At 42.7% G+C, this 22,500-nt stretch overlaps 1 protein-coding gene across 5 annotated transcripts in view; it reads right to left on the minus strand.

Annotated features, from left to right (window-relative positions):
- LOC143752347 (protein Hook homolog 3-like) overlaps positions 1-22,500 on the minus strand; it is a 78,696-nt gene that overhangs the window by 52,922 nt on the left and 3,274 nt on the right. For all 5 annotated transcript variants that reach the window (XM_077245496.1, XM_077245497.1, XM_077245494.1 and 2 more), the window contains exon 2: positions 16,478-16,563. In XM_077245496.1, coding sequence (XP_077101611.1) covers positions 16,478-16,563 — 86 coding nt within the window. The remainder of the gene's footprint in view (positions 1-16,477; positions 16,564-22,500) is intronic.

Consider the following 22,500-nt stretch of genomic DNA (forward strand, 5'->3'; position numbering starts at 1 on the left):
CGGTCATAACTGCATCTGTTTACGTTCATAACTGCCTCTGTTTACGGTCATAACTGCCTCTGTCTACGGTCATAACTGCCTCTGTTTACGGTCATAACTGCCTCTGTTTACGTTCATAACTGCCTCTGTTTACGTTCATAACTGCCTCTGTTTACGTTCATAACTGCCTCTGTTTACGGTCATAACTGCCTCTGTCTACGGTCATAACTGCATCTGTTTACGGTCATAACTGCATCTGTTTACGTTCATAACTGCCTCTGTTTACGTTCATAACTGCCTCTGTCTACGTTCATAACTGCCTCTGTCTACGTTCATAACTGCCTCTGTCTACGTTCATAACTGCCTCTGTCTACGTTCATAACTGCCTCTGTTTACCTTCATAACTGCCTCTGTCTACGTTCATAACTGCCTCTGTTTACGGTCATAACTGCCTCTGTTTACGGTCATAACTGCCTCTGTCTACGTTCATAACTGCCTCTGTTTACGGTCATAACTGCCTCTGTTTACGTTCATAACTGCCTCTGTCTACGTTCATAACTGCCTCTGTCTACGTTCATAACTGCCTCTGTCTACGTTCATAACTGCCTCTGTCTACGTTCATAACTGCATCTGTTTACGTTCATAACTGCCTCTGTTTACCTTCATAACTGCCTCTGTCTACGTTCATAACTGCCTCTGTCTACGTTCATAACTGCCTCTGTCTACGTTCATAACTGCCTCTGTCTACGTTCATAACTGCCCCTGTTTACGGTCATAACTGCCTCTGTCTACGTTCATAACTGCCTCTGTTTACGGTCATAACTGCCTCTGTTTACGGTCATAACTGCCTCTGTCTACGTTCATAACTGCCTCTGTCTACGGTCATAACTGCCTCTGTCTACGGTCATAACTGCCTCTGTTTACGGTCATAACTGCCTCTGTTTACGGTCATAACTGCATCTGTTTACGGTCATAACTGCATCTGTTTACGTTCATAACTGCCTCTGTTTACGTTCATAACTGCCTCTGTCTACGTTCATAACTGCCTCTGTCTACGTTCATAACTGCCCCTGTTTACGGTCATAACTGCCTCTGTCTACGTTCATAACTGCCTCTGTTTACGGTCATAACTGCCTCTGTTTACGGTCATAACTGCCTCTGTTTACGTTCATAACTGCCTCTGTTTACGGTCATAACTGCCTCTGTCTACGTTCATAACTGCCTCTGTCTACGTTCATAACTGCCCCTGTTTACGGTCATAACTGCCTCTGTCTACGTTCATAACTGCCTCTGTTTACGGTCATAACTGCCTCTGTTTACGGTCATAACTGCCTCTGTCTACGTTCATAACTGCCTCTGTCTACGGTCATAACTGCCTCTGTCTACGGTCATAACTGCCTCTGTTTACGGTCATAACTGCCTCTGTTTACGGTCATAACTGCATCTGTTTACGGTCATAACTGCATCTGTTTACGTTCATAACTGCCTCTGTTTACGTTCATAACTGCCTCTGTCTACGTTCATAACTGCCTCTGTCTACGTTCATAACTGCCTCTGTTTACCTTCATAACTGCCTCTGTTTACCTTCATAACTGCCTCTGTTTACGTTCATAACTGCATCTGTTTACGGTCATAACTGCCTCTGTTTACGGTCATAACTGCATCTGTTTACGGTCATAACTGCCTCTGTCTACGTTCATAACTGCCTCTGTCTACGGTCATAACTGCATCTGTTTACGGTCATAACTGCATCTGTTTACGTTCATAACTGCCTCTGTTTACGTTCATAACTGCCTCTGTCTACGTTCATAACTGCCTCTGTCTACGTTCATAACTGCCTCTGTCTACGTTCATAACTGCCCCTGTTTACGGTCATAACTGCCTCTGTCTACGTTCATAACTGCCTCTGTTTACGTTCATAACTGCATCTGTTTACGGTCATAACTGCCTCTGTCTACGGTCATAACTGCCTCTGTCTACGGTCATAACTGCCTCTGTCTACGGTCATAACTGCCCCTGTTTACGGTCATAACTGCCTCTGTCTACGTTCATAACTGCCTCTGTTTACGGTCATAACTGCCTCTGTTTACGGTCATAACTGCATCTGTTTACGGTCATAACTGCCTCTGTCTACGGTCATAACTGCCTCTGTCTACGGTCATAACTGCCTCTGTCTACGGTCATAACTGCATCTGTTTACGGTCATAACTGCATCTGTCTACGTTCATAACTGCCTCTGTTTACGGTCATAACTGCCTCTGTTTACGGTCATAACTGCCTCTGTTTACGGTCATAACTGCATCTGTTTACGGTCATAACTGCCTCTGTCTACGGTCATAACTGCCTCTGTCTACGGTCATAACTGCCTCTGTCTACGGTCATAACTGCCTCTGTCTACGGTCATAACTGCCCCTGTTTACGGTCATAACTGCCTCTGTCTACGTTCATAACTGCCTCTGTTTACGGTCATAACTGCCTCTGTTTACGGTCATAACTGCATCTGTTTACGGTCATAACTGCCTCTGTCTACGGTCATAACTGCCTCTGTCTACGGTCATAACTGCCTCTGTCTACGGTCATAACTGCATCTGTTTACGGTCATAACTGCATCTGTCTACGTTCATAACTGCCTCTGTTTACGGTCATAACTGCCTCTGTTTACGGTCATAACTGCCTCTGTTTACGGTCATAACTGCATCTGTTTACGGTCATAACTGCCTCTGTCTACGGTCATAACTGCCTCTGTCTACGGTCATAACTGCCTCTGTCTACGTTCATAACTGCCTCTGTTTACGGTCATAACTGCCTCTGTTTACGGTCATAACTGCATCTGTTTACGGTCATAACTGCCTCTGTCTACGGTCATAACTGCCTCTGTCTACGGTCATAACTGCCTCTGTCTACGGTCATAACTGCATCTGTTTACGTTCATAACTGCCTCTGTCTACGTTCATAACTGCCTCTGTCTACGTTCATAACTGCCTCTGTCTACGTTCATAACTGCCCCTGTTTACGGTCATAACTGCCTCTGTCTACGTTCATAACTGCCTCTGTTTACGGTCATAACTGCCTCTGTTTACGGTCATAACTGCATCTGTTTACGGTCATAACTGCCTCTGTCTACGGTCATAACTGCCTCTGTCTACGGTCATAACTGCCTCTGTCTACGGTCATAACTGCATCTGTTTACGGTCATAACTGCATCTGTTTACGTTCATAACTGCCTCTGTTTACGTTCATAACTGCCTCTGTCTACTTTCATAACTGCCTCTGTCTACGTTCATAACTGCCTCTGTCTACGTTCATAACTGCCTCTGTCTACGTTCATAACTGCCTCTGTCTACGTTCATAACTGCCTCTGTCTACGTTCATAACTGCCTCTGTCTACGTTCATAACTGCCTCTGTCTACGTTCATAACTGCCTCTGTCTACGTTCATAACTGCCTCTGTTTACCTTCATAACTGCCTCTGTCTACGTTCATAACTGCCTCTGTCTACGTTCATAACTGCCTCTGTCTACGTTCATAACTGCCTCTGTTTACGTTCATAACTGCCTCTGTCTACGTTCATAACTGCCTCTGTCTACGTTCATAACTGCCTCTGTTTACGGTCATAACTGCCTCTGTTTACGGTCATAACTGCCTCTGTTTACGTTCATAACTGCCTCTGTCTACGTTCATAACTGCCTCTGTCTACGTTCATAACTGCCTCTGTCTACGTTCATAACTGCCTCTGTTTACGGTCATAACTGCCTCTGTTTACGGTCATAACTGCATCTGTTTACGGTCATAACTGCCTCTGTCTACGTTCATAACTGCCTCTGTCTACGTTCATAACTGCCTCTGTCTACGTTCATAACTGCCTCTGTTTACGGTCATAACTGCCTCTGTTTACGGTCATAACTGCATCTGTTTACGGTCATAACTGCCTCTGTTTACGGTCATAACTGCCTCTGTTTACGTTCATAACTGCCTCTGTTTACGGTCATAACTGCCTCTGTTTACGGTCATAACTGCATCTGTTTACGTTCATAACTGCCTCTGTCTACGTTCATAACTGCCTCTGTCTACGTTCATAACTGCCTCTGTTTACGGTCATAACTGCCTCTGTTTACGGTCATAACTGCATCTGTTTACGTTCATAACTGCCTCTGTTTACGTTCATAACTGCCTCTGTCTACGTTCATAACTGCCTCTGTTTACGGTCATAACTGCCTCTGTTTACGGTCATAACTGCCTCTGTTTACGGTCATAACTGCATCTGTTTACGGTCATAACTGCCTCTGTTTACGTTCATAACTGCCTCTGTTTACGGTCATAACTGCCTCTGTTTACGTTCATAACTGCCTCTGTTTACGGTCATAACTGCCTCTGTTTACGTTCATAACTGCCTCTGTTTACGGTCATAACTGCCTCTGTTTACGTTCATAACTGCCTCTGTCTACGTTCATAACTGCCTCTGTCTACATTCATAACTGCCTCTGTTTACGGTCATAACTGCCTCTGTTTACGTTCATAACTGCCTCTGTTTACGTTCATAACTGCCTCTGTTTACGGTCATAACTGCATCTGTTTACGTTCATAACTGCCTCTGTCTACGTTCATAACTGCCTCTGTTTACGTTCATAACTGCATCTGTTTACGGTCATAACTGCATCTGTTTACGGTCATAACTGCATCTGTTTACGGTCATAACTGCCTCTGTTTACGTTCATAACTGCATCTGTTTACGTTCATAACTGCATCTGTTTACGGTCATAACTGCATCTGTTTACGGTCATAACTGCATCTGTTTACGGTCATAACTGCCTCTGTCTACGTTCATAACTGCCTCTGTCTACGTTCATAACTGCCTCTGTCTACGTTCATAACTGCCTCTGTCTACGTTCATAACTGCCTCTGTTTACGTTCATAACTGCCTCTGTTTACGGTCATAACTGCCTCTGTTTACGTTCATAACTGCCTCTGTTTACGTTCATAACTGCCTCTGTCTACGTTCATAACTGCCTCTGTCTACGTTCATAACTGCCTCTGTCTACGGTCATAACTGCATCTGTCTACGTTCATAACTGCCTCTGTTTACGTTCATAACTGCCTCTGTTTACGGTCATAACTGCCTCTGTTTACGTTCATAACTGCCTCTGTTTACGTTCATAACTGCCTCTGTTTACGTTCATAACTGCCTCTGTTTACGTTCATAACTGCATCTGTCTACGTTCATAACTGCCTCTGTCTACGTTCATAACTGCCTCTGTTTACGTTCATAACTGCCTCTGTCTACGTTCATAACTGCCTCTGTCTACGTTCATAACTGCCTCTGTCTACGGTCATAACTGCATCTGTCTACGTTCATAACTGCCTCTGTTTACGTTCATAACTGCCTCTGTTTACGGTCATAACTGCCTCTGTTTACGTTCATAACTGCCTCTGTTTACGTTCATAACTGCCTCTGTCTACGTTCATAACTGCCTCTGTTTACTTTCATAACTGCCTCTGTTTACGGTCATAACTGCCTCTGTCTACGTTCATAACTGCCTCTGTTTACTTTCATAACTGCCTCTGTTTACGGTCATAACTGCCTCTGTCTACGGTCATAACTGCATCTGTCTACGTTCATAACTGCCTCTGTCTACGTTCATAACTGCCTCTGTTTACGGTCATAACTGCATCTGTTTACGGTCATAACTGCCTCTGTTTACGTTCATAACTGCCTCTGTTTACGTTCATAACTGCCTCTGTCTACGTTCATAACTGCCTCTGTCTACGTTCATAACTGCCTCTGTCTACGGTCATAACTGCATCTGTCTACGTTCATAACTGCCTCTGTTTACGTTCATAACTGCCTCTGTTTACGGTCATAACTGCCTCTGTTTACGTTCATAACTGCCTCTGTTTACGTTCATAACTGCCTCTGTTTACGTTCATAACTGCCTCTGTTTACGTTCATAACTGCCTCTGTTTACGTTCATAACTGCCTCTGTTTACGTTCATAACTGCCTCTGTTTACGTTCATAACTGCCTCTGTCTACGTTCATAACTGCCTCTGTCTACGGTCATAACTGCATCTGTTTACGTTCATAACTGCCTCTGTCTACGTTCATAACTGCCTCTGTTTACGGTCATAACTGCATCTGTTTACGTTCATAACTGCCTCTGTTTACGTTCATAACTGCCTCTGTTTACGTTCATAACTGCCTCTGTTTACGTTCATAACTGCCTCTGTTTACGTTCATAACTGCCTCTGTTTACGGTCATAACTGCATCTGTTTACGTTCATAACTGCCTCTGTCTACGTTCATAACTGCCTCTGTTTACGGTCATAACTGCATCTGTTTACGTTCATAACTGCCTCTGTTTACGTTCATAACTGCCTCTGTTTACGTTCATAACTGCCTCTGTTTACGTTCATAACTGCCTCTGTTTACGTTCATAACTGCCTCTGTCTACGTTCATAACTGCCTCTGTCTACGTTCATAACTGCCTCTGTCTACATTCATAACTGCCTCTGTTTACGGTCATAACTGCATCTGTTTACGTTCATAACTGCCTCTGTTTGCGGTCATAACTGCCTCTGTTTGCGGTCATAACTGCCTCTGTTTACGTTCATAACTGCCTCTGTTTACGGTCATAACTGCATCTGTTTACGTTCATAACTGCCTCTGTTTACGTTCATAACTGCCTCTGTCTACGTTCATAACTGCCTCTGTCTACGTTCATAACTGCCTCTGTTTACGGTCATAACTGCCTCTGTTTACGGTCATAACTGCCTCTGTTTACGGTCATAACTGCCTCTGTTTACGTTCATAACTGCCTCTGTTTACGGTCATAACTGCCTCTGTTTACGTTCATAACTGCCTCTGTTTACGGTCATAACTGCCTCTGTTTACGTTCATAACTGCCTCTGTTTACGTTCATAACTGCCTCTGTTTACGGTCATAACTGCATCTGTTTACGTTCATAACTGCCTCTGTCTACGTTCATAACTGCCTCTGTTTACGTTCATAACTGCATCTGTTTACGGTCATAACTGCATCTGTTTACGGTCATAACTGCATCTGTTTACGGTCATAACTGCCTCTGTTTACGGTCATAACTGCCTCTGTCTACGTTCATAACTGCCTCTGTCTACGTTCATAACTGCCTCTGTCTACGTTCATAACTGCCTCTGTCTACGTTCATAACTGCCTCTGTTTACGTTCATAACTGCCTCTGTTTACGTTCATAACTGCCTCTGTCTACGTTCATAACTGCCTCTGTTTACGGTCATAACTGCATCTGTTTACGGTCATAACTGCCTCTGTTTACGTTCATAACTGCCTCTGTTTACGTTCATAACTGCCTCTGTCTACGTTCATAACTGCCTCTGTCTACGTTCATAACTGCCTCTGTCTACGGTCATAACTGCATCTGTCTACGTTCATAACTGCCTCTGTTTACGTTCATAACTGCCTCTGTTTACGGTCATAACTGCCTCTGTTTACGTTCATAACTGCCTCTGTCTACGTTCATAACTGCCTCTGTTTACGGTCATAACTGCATCTGTCTACGTTCATAACTGCCTCTGTTTACGGTCATAACTGCATCTGTTTACGTTCATAACTGCCTCTGTTTACGTTCATAACTGCCTCTGTTTACGTTCATAACTGCCTCTGTTTACGTTCATAACTGCCTCTGTTTACGTTCATAACTGCCTCTGTCTACGTTCATAACTGCCTCTGTCTACGGTCATAACTGCATCTGTTTACGTTTATAACTGCCTCTGTCTACGTTCATAACTGCCTCTGTTTACGGTCATAACTGCATCTGTTTACGTTCATAACTGCCTCTGTTTACGTTCATAACTGCCTCTGTTTACGTTCATAACTGCCTCTGTTTACGTTCATAACTGCCTCTGTTTACGTTCATAACTGCCTCTGTCTACGGTCATAACTGCCTCTGTCTACGGTCATAACTGCCTCTGTCTACGGTCATAACTGCATCTGTTTACGTTCATAACTGCCTCTGTCTACGGTCATAACTGCCTCTGTTTACGGTCATAACTGCCTCTGTTTACGGTCATAACTGCATCTGTTTACGGTCATAACTGCCTCTGTTTACGGTCATAACTGCTTCTGTTTACGGTCATAACTGCCTCTGTTTACGGTCATAACTGCATCTGTCTACGGTCATAACTGCCTCTGTTTACGTTCATAACTGCCTCTGTCTACGGTCATAACTGCCTCTGTTTACGGTCATAACTGCATCTGTTTACGGTCATAACTGCATCTGTTTACGGTCATAACTGCATCTGTTTACGGTCATAACTGCCTCTGTTTACGGTCATAACTGCCTCTGTTTACGGTCATAACTGCATCTGTTTACGTTCATAACTGCCTCTGTTTACGGTCATAACTGCATCTGTTTACGGTCATAACTGCATCCGTTTACGTTCATAACTGCCTCTGTTTACGTTCATAACTGCCTCTGTCTACGGTCATAACTGCCTCTGTCCACGGTCATAACGGCATCTGTTTACGGTCATAACTGCATCTGTTTACGGTCATAACTGCCTCTGTTTACGGTCATAACTGCCTCTGTTTACGGTCATAACTGCCTCTGTTTACGGTCATAACTGCCTCTGTTTACGTTCATAACTGCCTCTGTCTACGTTCATAACTGCCTCTGTTTACGGTCATAACTGCATCTGTCTACGTTCATAACTGCCTCTGTTTACGGTCATAACTGCATCTGTTTACGTTCATAACTGCCTCTGTTTACGTTCATAACTGCCTCTGTTTACGTTCATAACTGCCTCTGTTTACGTTCATAACTGCCTCTGTTTACGTTCATAACTGCCTCTGTCTACGTTCATAACTGCCTCTGTCTACGGTCATAACTGCATCTGTTTACGGTCATAACTGCCTCTGTTTACGGTCATAACTGCCTCTGTTTACGTTCATAACTGCCTCTGTTTACGTTCATAACTGCCTCTGTTTACGTTCATAACTGCCTCTGTTTACGTTCATAACTGCCTCTGTCTACGTTCATAACTGCCTCTGTCTACGGTCATAACTGCATCTGTTTACGGTCATAACTGCCTCTGTTTACGTTCATAACTGCCTCTGTCTACGTTTATAACTGCCTCTGTCTACGTTCATAACTGCCTCTGTTTACGGTCATAACTGCATCTGTTTACGTTCATAACTGCCTCTGTTTACGTTCATAACTGCCTCTGTTTACGTTCATAACTGCCTCTGTTTACGTTCATAACTGCCTCTGTCTACGGTCATAACTGCCTCTGTCTACGGTCATAACTGCATCTGTTTACGTTCATAACTGCCTCTGTCTACGGTCATAACTGCCTCTGTTTACGGTCATAACTGCATCTGTTTACGGTCATAACTGCCTCTGTTTACGGTCATAACTGCTTCTGTTTACGGTCATAACTGCCTCTGTTTACGGTCATAACTGCATCTGTCTACGGTCATAACTGCCTCTGTTTACGTTCATAACTGCCTCTGTCTACGGTCATAACTGCCTCTGTTTACGGTCATAACTGCATCTGTTTACGGTCATAACTGCATCTGTTTACGGTCATAACTGCATCTGTTTACGGTCATAACTGCCTCTGTTTACGGTCATAACTGCCTCTGTTTACGGTCATAACTGCATCTGTTTACGTTCATAACTGCCTCTGTTTACGGTCATAACTGCATCTGTTTACGGTCATAACTGCATCCGTTTACGTTCATAACTGCCTCTGTTTACGTTCATAACTGCCTCTGTCTACGGTCATAACTGCCTCTGTCCACGGTCATAACGGCATCTGTTTACGGTCATAACTGCATCTGTTTACGTTCATAACTGCATCTGTTTACGTTCATAACTGCCTCTGTCTACGTTCATAACTGCCTCTGTTTACGGTCATAACTGCATCTGTTTACGGTCATAACTGCCTCTGTTTACGGTCATAACTGCCTCTGTTTACGGTCATAACTGCCTCTGTTTACGTTCATAACTGCATCTGTTTACGTTCATAACTGCCTCTGTTTACGTTCATAACTGCCTCTGTTTACGTTCATAACTGCCTCTGTCTACGTTCATAACTGCCTCTGTTTACGGTCATAACTGCCTCTGTTTACGGTCATAACTGCCTCTGTTTACGGTCATAACTGCCTCTGTTTACGGTCATAACTGCCTCTGTTTACGTTCATAACTGCATCTGTTTACGTTCATAACTGCCTCTGTTTACGTTCATAACTGCCTCTGTTTACGTTCATAACTGCCTCTGTTTACGTTCATAACTGCCTCTGTTTACGTTCATAACTGCCTCTGTCTACGTTCATAACTGCCTCTGTTTACGGTCATAACTGCATCTGTTTACGGTCATAACTGCCTCTGTTTACGGTCATAACTGCCTCTGTTTACGGTCATAACTGCATCTGTTTACGTTCATAACTGCCTCTGTTTACGGTCATAACTGCATCTGTTTACGGTCATAACTGCATCCGTTTACGTTCATAACTGCCTCTGTTTACGTTCATAACTGCCTCTGTCTACGGTCATAACTGCCTCTGTCCACGGTCATAACGGCATCTGTTTACGGTCATAACTGCCTCTGTTTACGTTCATAACTGCATCTGTTTACGGTCATAACTGCCTCTGTTTACGTTCATAACTGCATCTGTTTACGTTCATAACTGCCTCTGTTTACGTTCATAACTGCCTCTGTTTACGTTCATAACTGCCTCTGTCTACGGTCATAACTGCATCTGTTTACGTTCATAACTGCATCTGTTTACGGTCATAACTGCCTCTGTTTACGTTCATAACTGCCTCTGTTTACGTTCATAACTGCCCCTGTTTACGTTCATAACTGCCTCTGTTTACGTTCATAACTGCCTCTGTCTACGGTCATAACTGCCTCTGTCTACGGTCATAACTGCCTCTGTTTACGGTCATAACTGCCTCTGTTTACGGTCATAACTGCCTCTGTTTACGGTCATAACTGCATCTGTTTACGTTCATAACTGCCTCTGTCTACGTTGATAACTGCCTCTGTCTACGTTCATAACTGCCCCTGTTTACGTTCATAACTGCCTCTGTTTACGTTCATAACTGCCTCTGTTTACGTTCATAACTGCCTCTGTCTACGGTCATAACTGCCTCTGTTTACGGTCATAACTGCCTCTGTTTACGGTCATAACTGCCTCTGTTTACGGTCATAACTGCATCTGTTTACGTTCATAACTGCCTCTGTCTACGTTGATAACTGCCTCTGTCTACGTTCATAACTGCCTCTGTTTACGTTCATAACTGCCTCTGTCTACGGTCATAACTGCCTCTGTTTACGGTCATAACTGCCTCTGTTTACGGTCATAACTGCCTCTGTTTACGGTCATAACTGCCTCTGTTTACGGTCATAACTGCCTCTGTCTACGGTCATAACTGCCTCTGTCTACGGTCATAACTGCATCTGTTTACGGTCATAACTGCATCTGTTTACGTTCATAACTGCATCTGTTTACGGTCATAACTGCATCTGTTTACGTTCATAACTGCCTCTGTTTACGTTCATAACTGCCTCTGTTTACGGTCATAACTGCCTCTGTTTACGGTCATAACTGCCTCTGTTTACGGTCATAACTGCCTCTGTTTACGTTCATAACTGCATCTGTTTACGGTCATAACTGCCTCTGTTTACGGTCATAACTGCCCCTGTTTACGGTCATAACTGCCTCTGTTTACGGTCATAACTGCCTCTGTTTACGGTCATAACTGCCTCTGTTTACGTTCATAACTGCCTCTGTTTACGTTCATAACTGCCTCTGTTTACGGTCATAACTGCCTCTGTTTACGGTCATAACTGCCTCTGTCTACGGTCATAACTGCCTCTGTTTACGTTCATAACTGCCTCTGTTTACGTTCATAACTGCCTCTGTTTACGGTCATAACTGCCTCTGTTTACGTTGATAACTGCCTCTGTCTACGTTCATAACTGCCTCTGTTTACGTTCATAACTGCCTCTGTTTACGGTCATAACTGCCTCTGTTTACGGTCATAACTGCCTCTGTTTACGGTCATAACTGCCTCTGTTTACGGTCATAACTGCCTCTGTTTACGGTCATAACTGCCTCTGTTTACGTTCATAACTGCCTCTGTTTACGTTCATAACTGCCTCTGTTTACGGTCATAACTGCCTCTGTTTACGTTGATAACTGCCTCTGTCTACGTTCATAACTGCCTCTGTTTACGTTCATAACTGCCTCTGTTTACGGTCATAACTGCCTCTGTTTACGGTCATAACTGCCTCTGTTTACGGTCATAACTGCCTCTGTTTACGGTCATAACTGCCTCTGTTTACGGTCATAACTGCATCTGTTTACGTTCATAACTGCCTCTGTTTACGGTCATAACTGCCTCTGTTTACGGTCATAACTGCCTCTGTTTACGGTCATAACTGCCTCTGTTTACGGTCATAACTGCATCTGTTTACGGTCATAACTGCCTCTGTTTACGGTCATAACTGCCTCTGTTTACGGTCATAACTGCATCTGTTTACGTTCATAACTGCCTCTGTTTACGGTCATAACTGCATCTGTTTACGGTCATAACTGCCTCTGTTTACGGTCATAACTGCATCTGTTTACGTTCATAACTGCCTCTGTTTACGTTCATAACTGCATCTGTTTACGTTCATAACTGCCTCTGTTTACGTTCATAACTGCCTCTGTTTACGTTCATAACTGCCTCTGTCTACGGTCATAACTGCCTCTGTTTACGGTCATAACTGCATCTGTTTACGTTCATAACTGCCTCTGTTTGCGGTCATAACTGCCTCTGTTTGCGGTCATAACTGCCTCTGTTTACGTTCATAACTGCCTCTGTTTACGGTCATAACTGCATCTGTTTACGTTCATAACTGCCTCATAACTGCCTCTGTTTACGTTCATAACTGCCTCTGTCTACGTTCATAACTGCCTCTGTCTACGTTCATAACTGCCTCTGTTTACGTTCATAACTGCCTCTGTTTACGTTCATAACTGCCTCTGTCTACGTTCATAACTGCCTCTGTTTACGGTCATAACTGCCTCTGTTTACGTTCATAACTGCCTCTGTTTACGTTCATAACTGCCTCTGTCTACGTTCATAACTGCCTCTGTTTACGTTCATAACTGCCTCTGTTTACGTTCATAACTGCCTCTGTCTACGTTCATAACTGCCTCTGTTTACGTTCATAACTGCCTCTGTCTACGTTCATAACTGCCTCTGTCTACGGTCATAACTGCCTCTGTTTACGGTCATAACTGCCCCTGTTTACGGTCATAACTGCCTCTGTCTACGTTCATAACTGCCTCTGTCTACGTTCATAACTGCCTCTGTCTACGGTCATAACTGCCTCTGTTTACGGTCATAACTGCCTCTGTCTACGTTCATAACTGCCTCTGTTTACGTTCATAACTGCCTCTGTTTACGTTCATAACTGCCTCTGTTTACGTTCATAACTGCCTCTGTCTACGTTCATAACTGCCTCTGTTTACGTTCATAACTGCCTCTGTTTACCTTCATAACTGCCTCTGTTTACGTTCATAACTGCCTCTGTTTACGTTCATAACTGCCTCTGTCTACGTTCATAACTGCCTCTGTTTACGGTCATAACTGCATCTGTCTACGGTCATAACTGCCTCTGTTTACGTTCATAACTGCCTCTGTCTACGTTCATAACTGCATCTGTTTACGTTCATAACTGCCTCTGTTTACGTTCATAACTGCCTCTGTCTACGTTCATAACTGCCTCTGTCTACGTTCATAACTGCATCTGTTTACGTTCATAACTGCCTCTGTTTACGTTCATAACTGCCTCTGTTTACGTTCATAACTGCCTCTGTCTACGGTCATAACTGCCTCTGTTTACGGTCATAACTGCATCTGTCTACGGTCATAACTGCCTCTGTTTACGGTCATAACTGCATCTGTCTACGTTCATAACTGCCTCTGTTTACGGTCATAACTGCCTCTGTTTACGGTCATAACTGCATCTGTCTACGTTCATAACTGCCTCTGTTTACGTTCATAACTGCCTCTGTCTACGTTCATAACTGCATCTGTTTACGTTCATAACTGCCTCTGTTTACGTTCATAACTGCCTCTGTTTACGTTCATAACTGCCTCTGTCTACGTTCATAACTGCCTCTGTCTACGTTCATAACTGCATCTGTTTACGTTCATAACTGCCTCTGTTTACGTTCATAACTGCCTCTGTTTACGTTCATAACTGCCTCTGTCTACGGTCATAACTGCCTCTGTTTACGGTCATAACTGCATCTGTCTACGGTCATAACTGCCTCTGTTTACGGTCATAACTGCATCTGTCTACGTTCATAACTGCCTCTGTTTACGTTCATAACTGCCTCTGTCTACGTTCATAACTGCATCTGTTTACGTTCATAACTGCCTCTGTTTACGTTCATAACTGCCTCTGTCTACGGTCATAACTGCATCTGTTTACGGTCATAACTGCCTCTGTCTACGGTCATAACTGCCTCTGTTTACGGTCATAACTGCATCTGTCTACGTTCATAACTGCCTCTGTTTACGTTCATAACTGCCTCTGTCTACGTTCATAACTGCATCTGTTTACGTTCATAACTGCCTCTGTTTACGTTCATAACTGCCTCTGTCTACGTTCATAACTGCCTCTGTCTACGTTCATAACTGCATCTGTTTACGTTCATAACTGCCTCTGTTTACGGTCATAACTGCCTCTGTCTACGTTCATAACTGCCTCTGTCTACGTTCATAACTGCATCTGTTTACTGTCATAACTGCCTCTGTTTACGTTCATAACTGCCTCTGTCTACGTTCATAACTGCATCTGTTTACGTTCATAACTGCCTCTGTTTACGTTCATAACTGCCTCTGTTTACGTTCATAACTGCCTCTGTTTACGTTCATAACTGCCTCTGTCTACGTTCATAACTGCCTCTGTTTACGTTCATAACTGCATCTGTTTACGGTCATAACTGCCTCTGTTTACGGTCATAACTGCCTCTGTCTACGTTCATAACTGCCTCTGTTTACGTTCATAACTGCCTCTGTTTACGTTCATAACTGCCTCTGTTTACGTTCATAACTGCCTCTGTCTACGTTCATAACTGCCTCTGTTTACGGTCATAACTGCCTCTGTTTACGTTCATAACTGCATCTGTTTACGGTCATAACTGCCTCTGTTTACGGTCATAACTGCCTCTGTCTACGTTCATAACTGCCTCTGTTTACGTTCATAACTGCCTCTGTTTACGTTCATAACTGCCTCTGTTTACGTTCATAACTGCCTCTGTCTACGTTCATAACTGCCTCTGTTTACGTTCATAACTGCCTCTGTCTACGGTCATAACTGCCTCTGTTTACGGTCATAACTGCCTCTGTTTACGGTCATAACTGCCTCTGTTTACGGTCATAACTGCCTCTGTCTACGTTCATAACTGCCTCTGTTTACGTTCATAACTGCCTCTGTTTACGTTCATAACTGCCTCTGTCTACGTTCATAACTGCATCTGTTTACTGTCATAACTGCCCCTGTTTACGTTCATAACTGCCTCTGTTTACGTTCATAACTGCCTCTGTTTACGTTCATAACTGCCTCTGTTTACGTTCATAACTGCCTCTGTCTACGTTCATAACTGCCTCTGTTTACGTTCATAACTGCCTCTGTTTACGTTCATAACTGCCTCTGTCTACGTTCATAACTGCCTCTGTTTACGTTCATAACTGCCTCTGTTTACGTTCATAACTGCCTCTGTCTACGTTCATAACTGCCTCTGTTTACGTTCATAACTGCATCTGTTTACGGTCATAACTGCCTCTGTTTACGGTCATAACTGCCTCTGTCTACGTTCATAACTGCCTCTGTTTACGTTCATAACTGCCTCTGTTTACGTTCATAACTGCCTCTGTTTACGTTCATAACTGCCTCTGTCTACGTTCATAACTGCCTCTGTTTACGTTCATAACTGCCTCTGTCTACGGTCATAACTGCCTCTGTTTACGGTCATAACTGCCTCTGTTTACGTTCATAACTGCCTCTGTCTACGTTCATAACTGCCTCTGTCTACGTTCATAACTGCCTCTGTCTACGTTCATAACTGCCTCTGTTTACGGTCATAACTGCCTCATCACTCACTGCTCTTTACTGAATACTTCATTGAAAAATTTTAAACTTTAATAAGCGTTAATGTGTATTTAATTCATACAGCAATGACTATGCAGTGTTTAATTTTTTAATTCTGAAGTCTGCATGTTTTTCTTTTTTTTCTTTTTTTTGATCATTAAAACTTTATAAAACCATTGAAATGGAATTGACAGACTGAAAATTGACTGAAGCCCTTGATCAATGCAATTTTATGAAATTTCAATGTAATCAATTTTTCTGGCATCATAATCTTAAAATCACAAAGAAACTATATTGTGCCATTGTTATGGTGAAATGAAAGGATTGTGTTGGCTGGTGTCTCACACACATCTTCTGCAGGACCTGTGCCATGGCCAGCCCAGCCGTCAGCTCGTCCACGGTCGCGCACGCCGCCTCCACGCCAAACGTCTGGATCTGAACACACACACAGCGGCAGAGGAACAACGCATCACTTCCTGTAGTTCACATGAGGACGCATGAGACTAGAGCTACTCTGCAACATTATAAAGATGCTGCGCTGGTTTCTCTGGCGAATAACGTCTTTACAGTTTCAGACCCACTCATGCAAAGAGTTAAACATGGAATTTACAGTAAAATGCAGAATGTCACAGGATTTGGAAAATTTTGGATGAAAAAAATCTAAATCAGGGCTGTACACTTATCAGATGGACTAGTGTCTGTGAATATTAAAGACTGTTATTGAAATCTGCACGCTTATCATGTTTGTTTATTGATCATTAAAATTGTTTTAAACCATTTAGGTGGAATCCAGAAAAATTGATGTTAAACATGGAATTTGAGAAAAAATAAAGCATATTTTCATAGGGGCCCTGAAAACTTATTTTTTGTAAATTATTGTTAATGTATTAACTTTTACTAAATTGTTGTTAGATTGTACAATTTTCTCGATTTCAATGGAATCTATAAAAATGAAAACAGAAAAAATGTAATTTGTAAGAAATCAAAGTGATTTTATAGGCTCTAGAGACAACAGAAGTCTCAGCCAATGAGACGCCGAGCTTCATGCGTTTAGATCCATTACAGGGACGCTGTAATCGCAGGTCACATGACGAGTTGGGAAACTCAAGTGTGTGTGTGTGTCCTGAGCTCAAGTGTCCGTTACACACACAGGCTTCACTCCCTTCTGCTTATGCCACTGTAATCTGCACTGAGACTCACACACAGTCCAACTCCAGCATCAACACAAAGCCCTATACGCTTATTTCACGCAGACGTTATTTTGAAATGGAAAGCGAGGCTCCGGCGGGAAGAAAACCGGAAGAGTCGCCTTTAATCACAGGAGAGTCGCGAATGCGATGACGGATTGTTGTGTTTAATGTAGAAATTAGTTATTCTAAAAATGTACATACATTTTTCATACTTTAGACTTAATACAGTGAAATTCATTTATAATTTTTTTTTCAGAAAGTAAAAAAATAAGCAGGAACGAACTATATCTACATATCCTATATTGGATATAAACATCCAATAGTGTAAATCGCGGCAGCAGCTTCAGGTCGGTAGTCCAAGGCATTGTTGTTAATACTTCCGGGGTTCTTCCCACTGGAGCCTCACTTTCGATTGCAAAATAACGGATGTGTGAAATAAGCGTATTGTGCCGAGGTTTCTTCACTCGCTCATGCTAAACTCGCTCATGCTAACTCAGGAAGACACGCCCACGTCTCAGGAAACAGAAGAGCAGAAAACACACTCAGATTAACATCTGGTTGTGATGATGTCACTCAGACAGGTTCAGCTGGAGTGTAAACAGGAAGAGGGGCGCGTCAGCTGATCTGAGTGTGTGTGTGTGTGTGTGTGATGGGTGTGTGAGGAATGTGTGTGATGGATGTGTGTGTTGGGTGTGAGAGCGACGCCTCACATCTGCCAAGAGACTCAAGCAACATCATCAACTACAGTAGTAAAGGGACATTATTATTAATTAAAGTCGGCTTGAAGTTGTGATGTTCTTTTCTTTTGTGTGACGCACACTTCCAGTCAAAAGTTTTGGATCAGTAAGATTTTCAATGTTTTTAAAATTAGTCTCTTCTGCTCACCAAGGCTGCATTTATTTAAAAAAAACAAAAAACTAATATTTTGAAACATTAACCCGATGTAAAACAGCTGTGTTCTATGTGAATATAGGGCTGTGCGATACAATTAATTATTTATACACATTAAGGCAAACAACAAATTATATTATATTTAGCAGTCAAAAACAAAATAAAATGTAAACGAAAATTTCTTCATGTCTTATATTAAGATAAACAAAGTAAGTATTTAAGAAACTAGAACAATCAAGGCAAACTTTGAGGTAGATCAACATCTGTAATAAGTAGCGGTGTAACGGTTCACAAAATTCATGTTTTATGTAAGCTATTTAATATATTCACAATTCGAATAAAAGTTTTAGCCTATTTCTCACGCGGCAGAGTTTCAGACGAGAGAAGCGCGTTAAAAGCCGAGTGAATCTGCTAAAATATTGACCAGCTTTAAGTTTACTAAAGCCTACTTAAACATTTTATTATCTTACTAGTGTTGTCTAATGCAATGTTTAATTAATTGCATTGACTCAGAATGACTTGGTTTTATTGCTGGTGTTAGGCTAGCCTGTGAGGAAATGATTTCTGGCTAGCGTTACCTCATGTAGGAGATTTAATGCAGCTGCGGTTTTACTCAAACGGGTCGGGTCGGGTACAGACCAACGCTAGTGTTTCTGTCTGTGTTCTGTTAATAACTGCGGGTTCGGGTTTAGAGGACCATGCAGAACTCTTTCATTACGTTTGCCATTTGATGTTGTGGTCCTCGCCGCCATCTTTAACTTCGCAGTGCACTTACGAATCACGCAGCTTCAGTCCACATGATGCGGAGAGCGCAGCTTATGGTTGCATAGCAACGATGCCAGACGATGATTCTGATCTTGATTCAATATAAATTCCTTTGGATAAATAGGTACAGTAGATACGTTAATGTGGTGTTAATTATTAAAAAAAGTCACCTAATGCTGTAAACATACAGAGAGCCCTGTCAGCTGGTATTATTAAAGGTTAAAACTAACTCAAATTAAATATAATGCGTTTTTTATAATAACAACGTTATACTATTTTAATGATATAGGTAAAAATATAATAAATGTGTAATATAGTTATCATATTTAGCAAAATACTCTCTATAGCAATTATTTTAAGTCCAACTAACATGCGTGCTATGGGTCATTAAAAGCCATCCTGAGGTAAACGTAACGTTACGTGGCATATGTTGTTCTCCAGCTGTTTTATGGACATCTTTCCGCGGTTGAAGAACACTGATCGATCGATTTTATTACATCTCGGTAAGTTTGTAGTAAAGAGTAACAGATGTTCGGGTCATGTGCCGCTTGAACTGAGATCTGCCAGCGTTCTTTCACGTCACATTTACAAGCGCCAAAACTGTGTTTATTGTTTGAATTTCGTAATAAAACTGACAGAATCTGAGAGCTGAGTATCTGTTTGATATCGATAGTAACCTGCTCTGTCTTGTCTGTCGGTGTCAGTGTCCTCGTTGCTTCGCGATTTTTCTCTTCTCGTGAGAAAATGGTTGTGTGGCGTGAGAGCGTGTAAAAAGTGACAGAATTGCGTCTCTCACAGTGAACTCGTGAGAGTTGGCGGCCCTGCAGATTCAGCTTGTAAATGTTTTCGGCGGGTGTGCTTCTGCTGCCGGGTCTTGCTCATTTGCCATGTTGTTTTTGTATCTCTATCATGGCAAGCGCTGAGCCCGGTCGGAACTACGGGAGCCCAGATGGGAGCGTCGGCGGTTGTTAAAGAGAAAACCGATTTTCATTCAAAAAAAATCGGCGAAAACTACACATTCGAGTTAATCGATAAAATCAATTTATCGCCCAGCCCTACCCAGCACTAATATTTATATCAATTTAATTACTTAAATATATATGGGAGAGAATATAAACCTAGCGTTTACGTAATATATTGGCTATTCCGCATCTCAAGCGCACGCATAAAGCTTGAACTGCATGATTGTTTACTGTTAAACTAGTGTTTTCTGTGTCAGTGTCGGCTGCAGAGATAAAGTTGACGATGCTGATTCGCCGTCTTTGCAGTAGTGAACGCGATATAGAGAGACATGCACACTTCATACGGATTAGCCTACATAAACAGAGCAGCCCATTTCTGTTTGATGTGAATTGTTTTGTTTAAAAGTAGACATTTCAAGCTTTCTATAGATATATTGCTCATATCTGGCTTATACGCTGAGTTTCTGTTAATTTAAGAGACGAGCTCCACTTCACGCACCGGAGCTTCCGTGTCCTGATTATATTGTCTGCTACATTTGCTTCTTATTTATTAAATCCAGGCAATTGGTTGATGAAATATTGATTAAAATTAAGATACAATTTATATAAAACGAAATTCCCTTTAAAGAAAGGCTTTCTACAAAACAAAACTTAATGAAGTGGTCAAAATCATTTCTGACCAACTCCATAAGTCTCCCGATATATTGCGCATCTTATGATCCTATCTTACTCATCTCAACCGGTTCCCTTTTCATATAATCAACATAGATCAAATTTAAAAAATAACATTACAGGGCTCGAATTTCGGTGCGGGATTGCGGGTATTGCGCATCATTTTAATTATTCCCGCAGGTCTTGCGTTTATAATGCGGGAAATTCCCGCAAACATTCATTCAATCTAGCATGTAGGCCTATGAGTAAATTTAACCTAACAGATAATAAGATCAAATCAGTCATTTTAAAACTTTCTGCGAGACGCAATTTCACAAACAGCGTGAGTGATTCTGCCAATGCCGCGTCTTCTCTGTCTCTCAAAATAGGTTACACAAGGAAAGCCAATCGCGCTGCACTGCAGGCGGCGACTCTAGACTCTCGCGTTTCAGGAGTCGGGACATTTGATGTGGAAATGTTAAGTTATGAAAATACCGAGATATGTTTTTTTGGCCATATCGCCCAGCCCTAATTATAGCATAGAGATTATGATAACTTTTAGCTTTTTAGAGTTACGCTGTGCAAGAAATCAGCAGTAAATCACATCGCTGCTTCCCTTCAGTCTGAAACCACAGCTGACACTCTCTAACACTAACACACACACACACACACACACACACACACACACACACACACATGTCTGACCACAGCTGACGCTCACACACACACACACACACACACACGTCTGAGTCTGACAGCCCCAAACCACACGTCACGTGACACCGCCAGTCAGAGGAAGAAGCTCAAATATGAGATGTTTTGAAAACCATAACTATTGAAAATGAACACAAATGGAAGAATATGGGAATGTCATGAATCTTCCTCACACTCACTTTCAGTTCAATTCTGCTATTAAACACACACTCAAACACAGTCAGTCTGACGTGACGACACTTCTCTTACTGAAGGCAGAAACTAGATGTGTGTGTTTTCATGCATGTATATAAACTGACACTGAGCGTCTCTGACGCATCACGCCTTCTGATGGTCTGTGTGTCAATCACACACACACACACTGAACAGACAGTCATCAATCAATCAATGATCAATAGGTGATCAGAGTCACTCAATTATCTCTATAATCAGCTGATCTGAGGTCAGTGCACTATTAAAATTCAAATAAATAAATAAATAAAATGTATGGATTACTGTAGTTGCAGATCAAGGCCTGAGAACAGAACAGTCGATTACAGTAGCAGCTCTTTCACTGTATACAGCGCTAAAGCAGTCATCAACAGCAAACGACTATCAGTGGGTATAACATTCCCAGACCCAGACCAGATCAGACCCGGACCAGACCCAGACCCAGACCAGATCAGACCCGGACCAGACCCAGATCAGACCCAGATCAGATCAGATCAGATCCAGACCCAGATCAGACCCCGATCAGACCAGATCAGACCCAGACCAGACCCAGACCAGATCAGACCCGGACCAGACCCAGATCAGATCAGACCCGGACCAGACCCAGATCAGACCCAGATCAGATCAGATCCAGACCCAGACCCAGACCCAGACCAGATCAGACCCGGACCAGACCCAGATCAGACCCAGATCAGATCAGATCCAGACCCAGACCCAGATCAGACCCAGACCAGACCCAGACCCAGACCAGATCAGACCCGGACCAGACCCAGATCAGACCCAGATCAGATCAGACCCGGACCAGACCCAGATCAGACCCAGATCAGATCAGATCAGACCAGACCAGACCAGATCAGATCAGATCCAGACCCAGACCCAGACCCAGACCAGATCAGACCCGGACCAGATCAGACCCGGACCAGACCCAGATCAGACCAGATCAGACCAGACCAGACCAGACCAGATCAGATCCAGACCCAGACCCAGAT

The sequence above is a fragment of the Siphateles boraxobius genome, unplaced genomic scaffold (assembly GCF_051911475.1).
Source record: "Siphateles boraxobius isolate OS27281-9 unplaced genomic scaffold, OSU_SipBor_1 264, whole genome shotgun sequence".
NCBI lineage: Eukaryota > Metazoa > Chordata > Actinopteri > Cypriniformes > Leuciscidae > Siphateles > Siphateles boraxobius.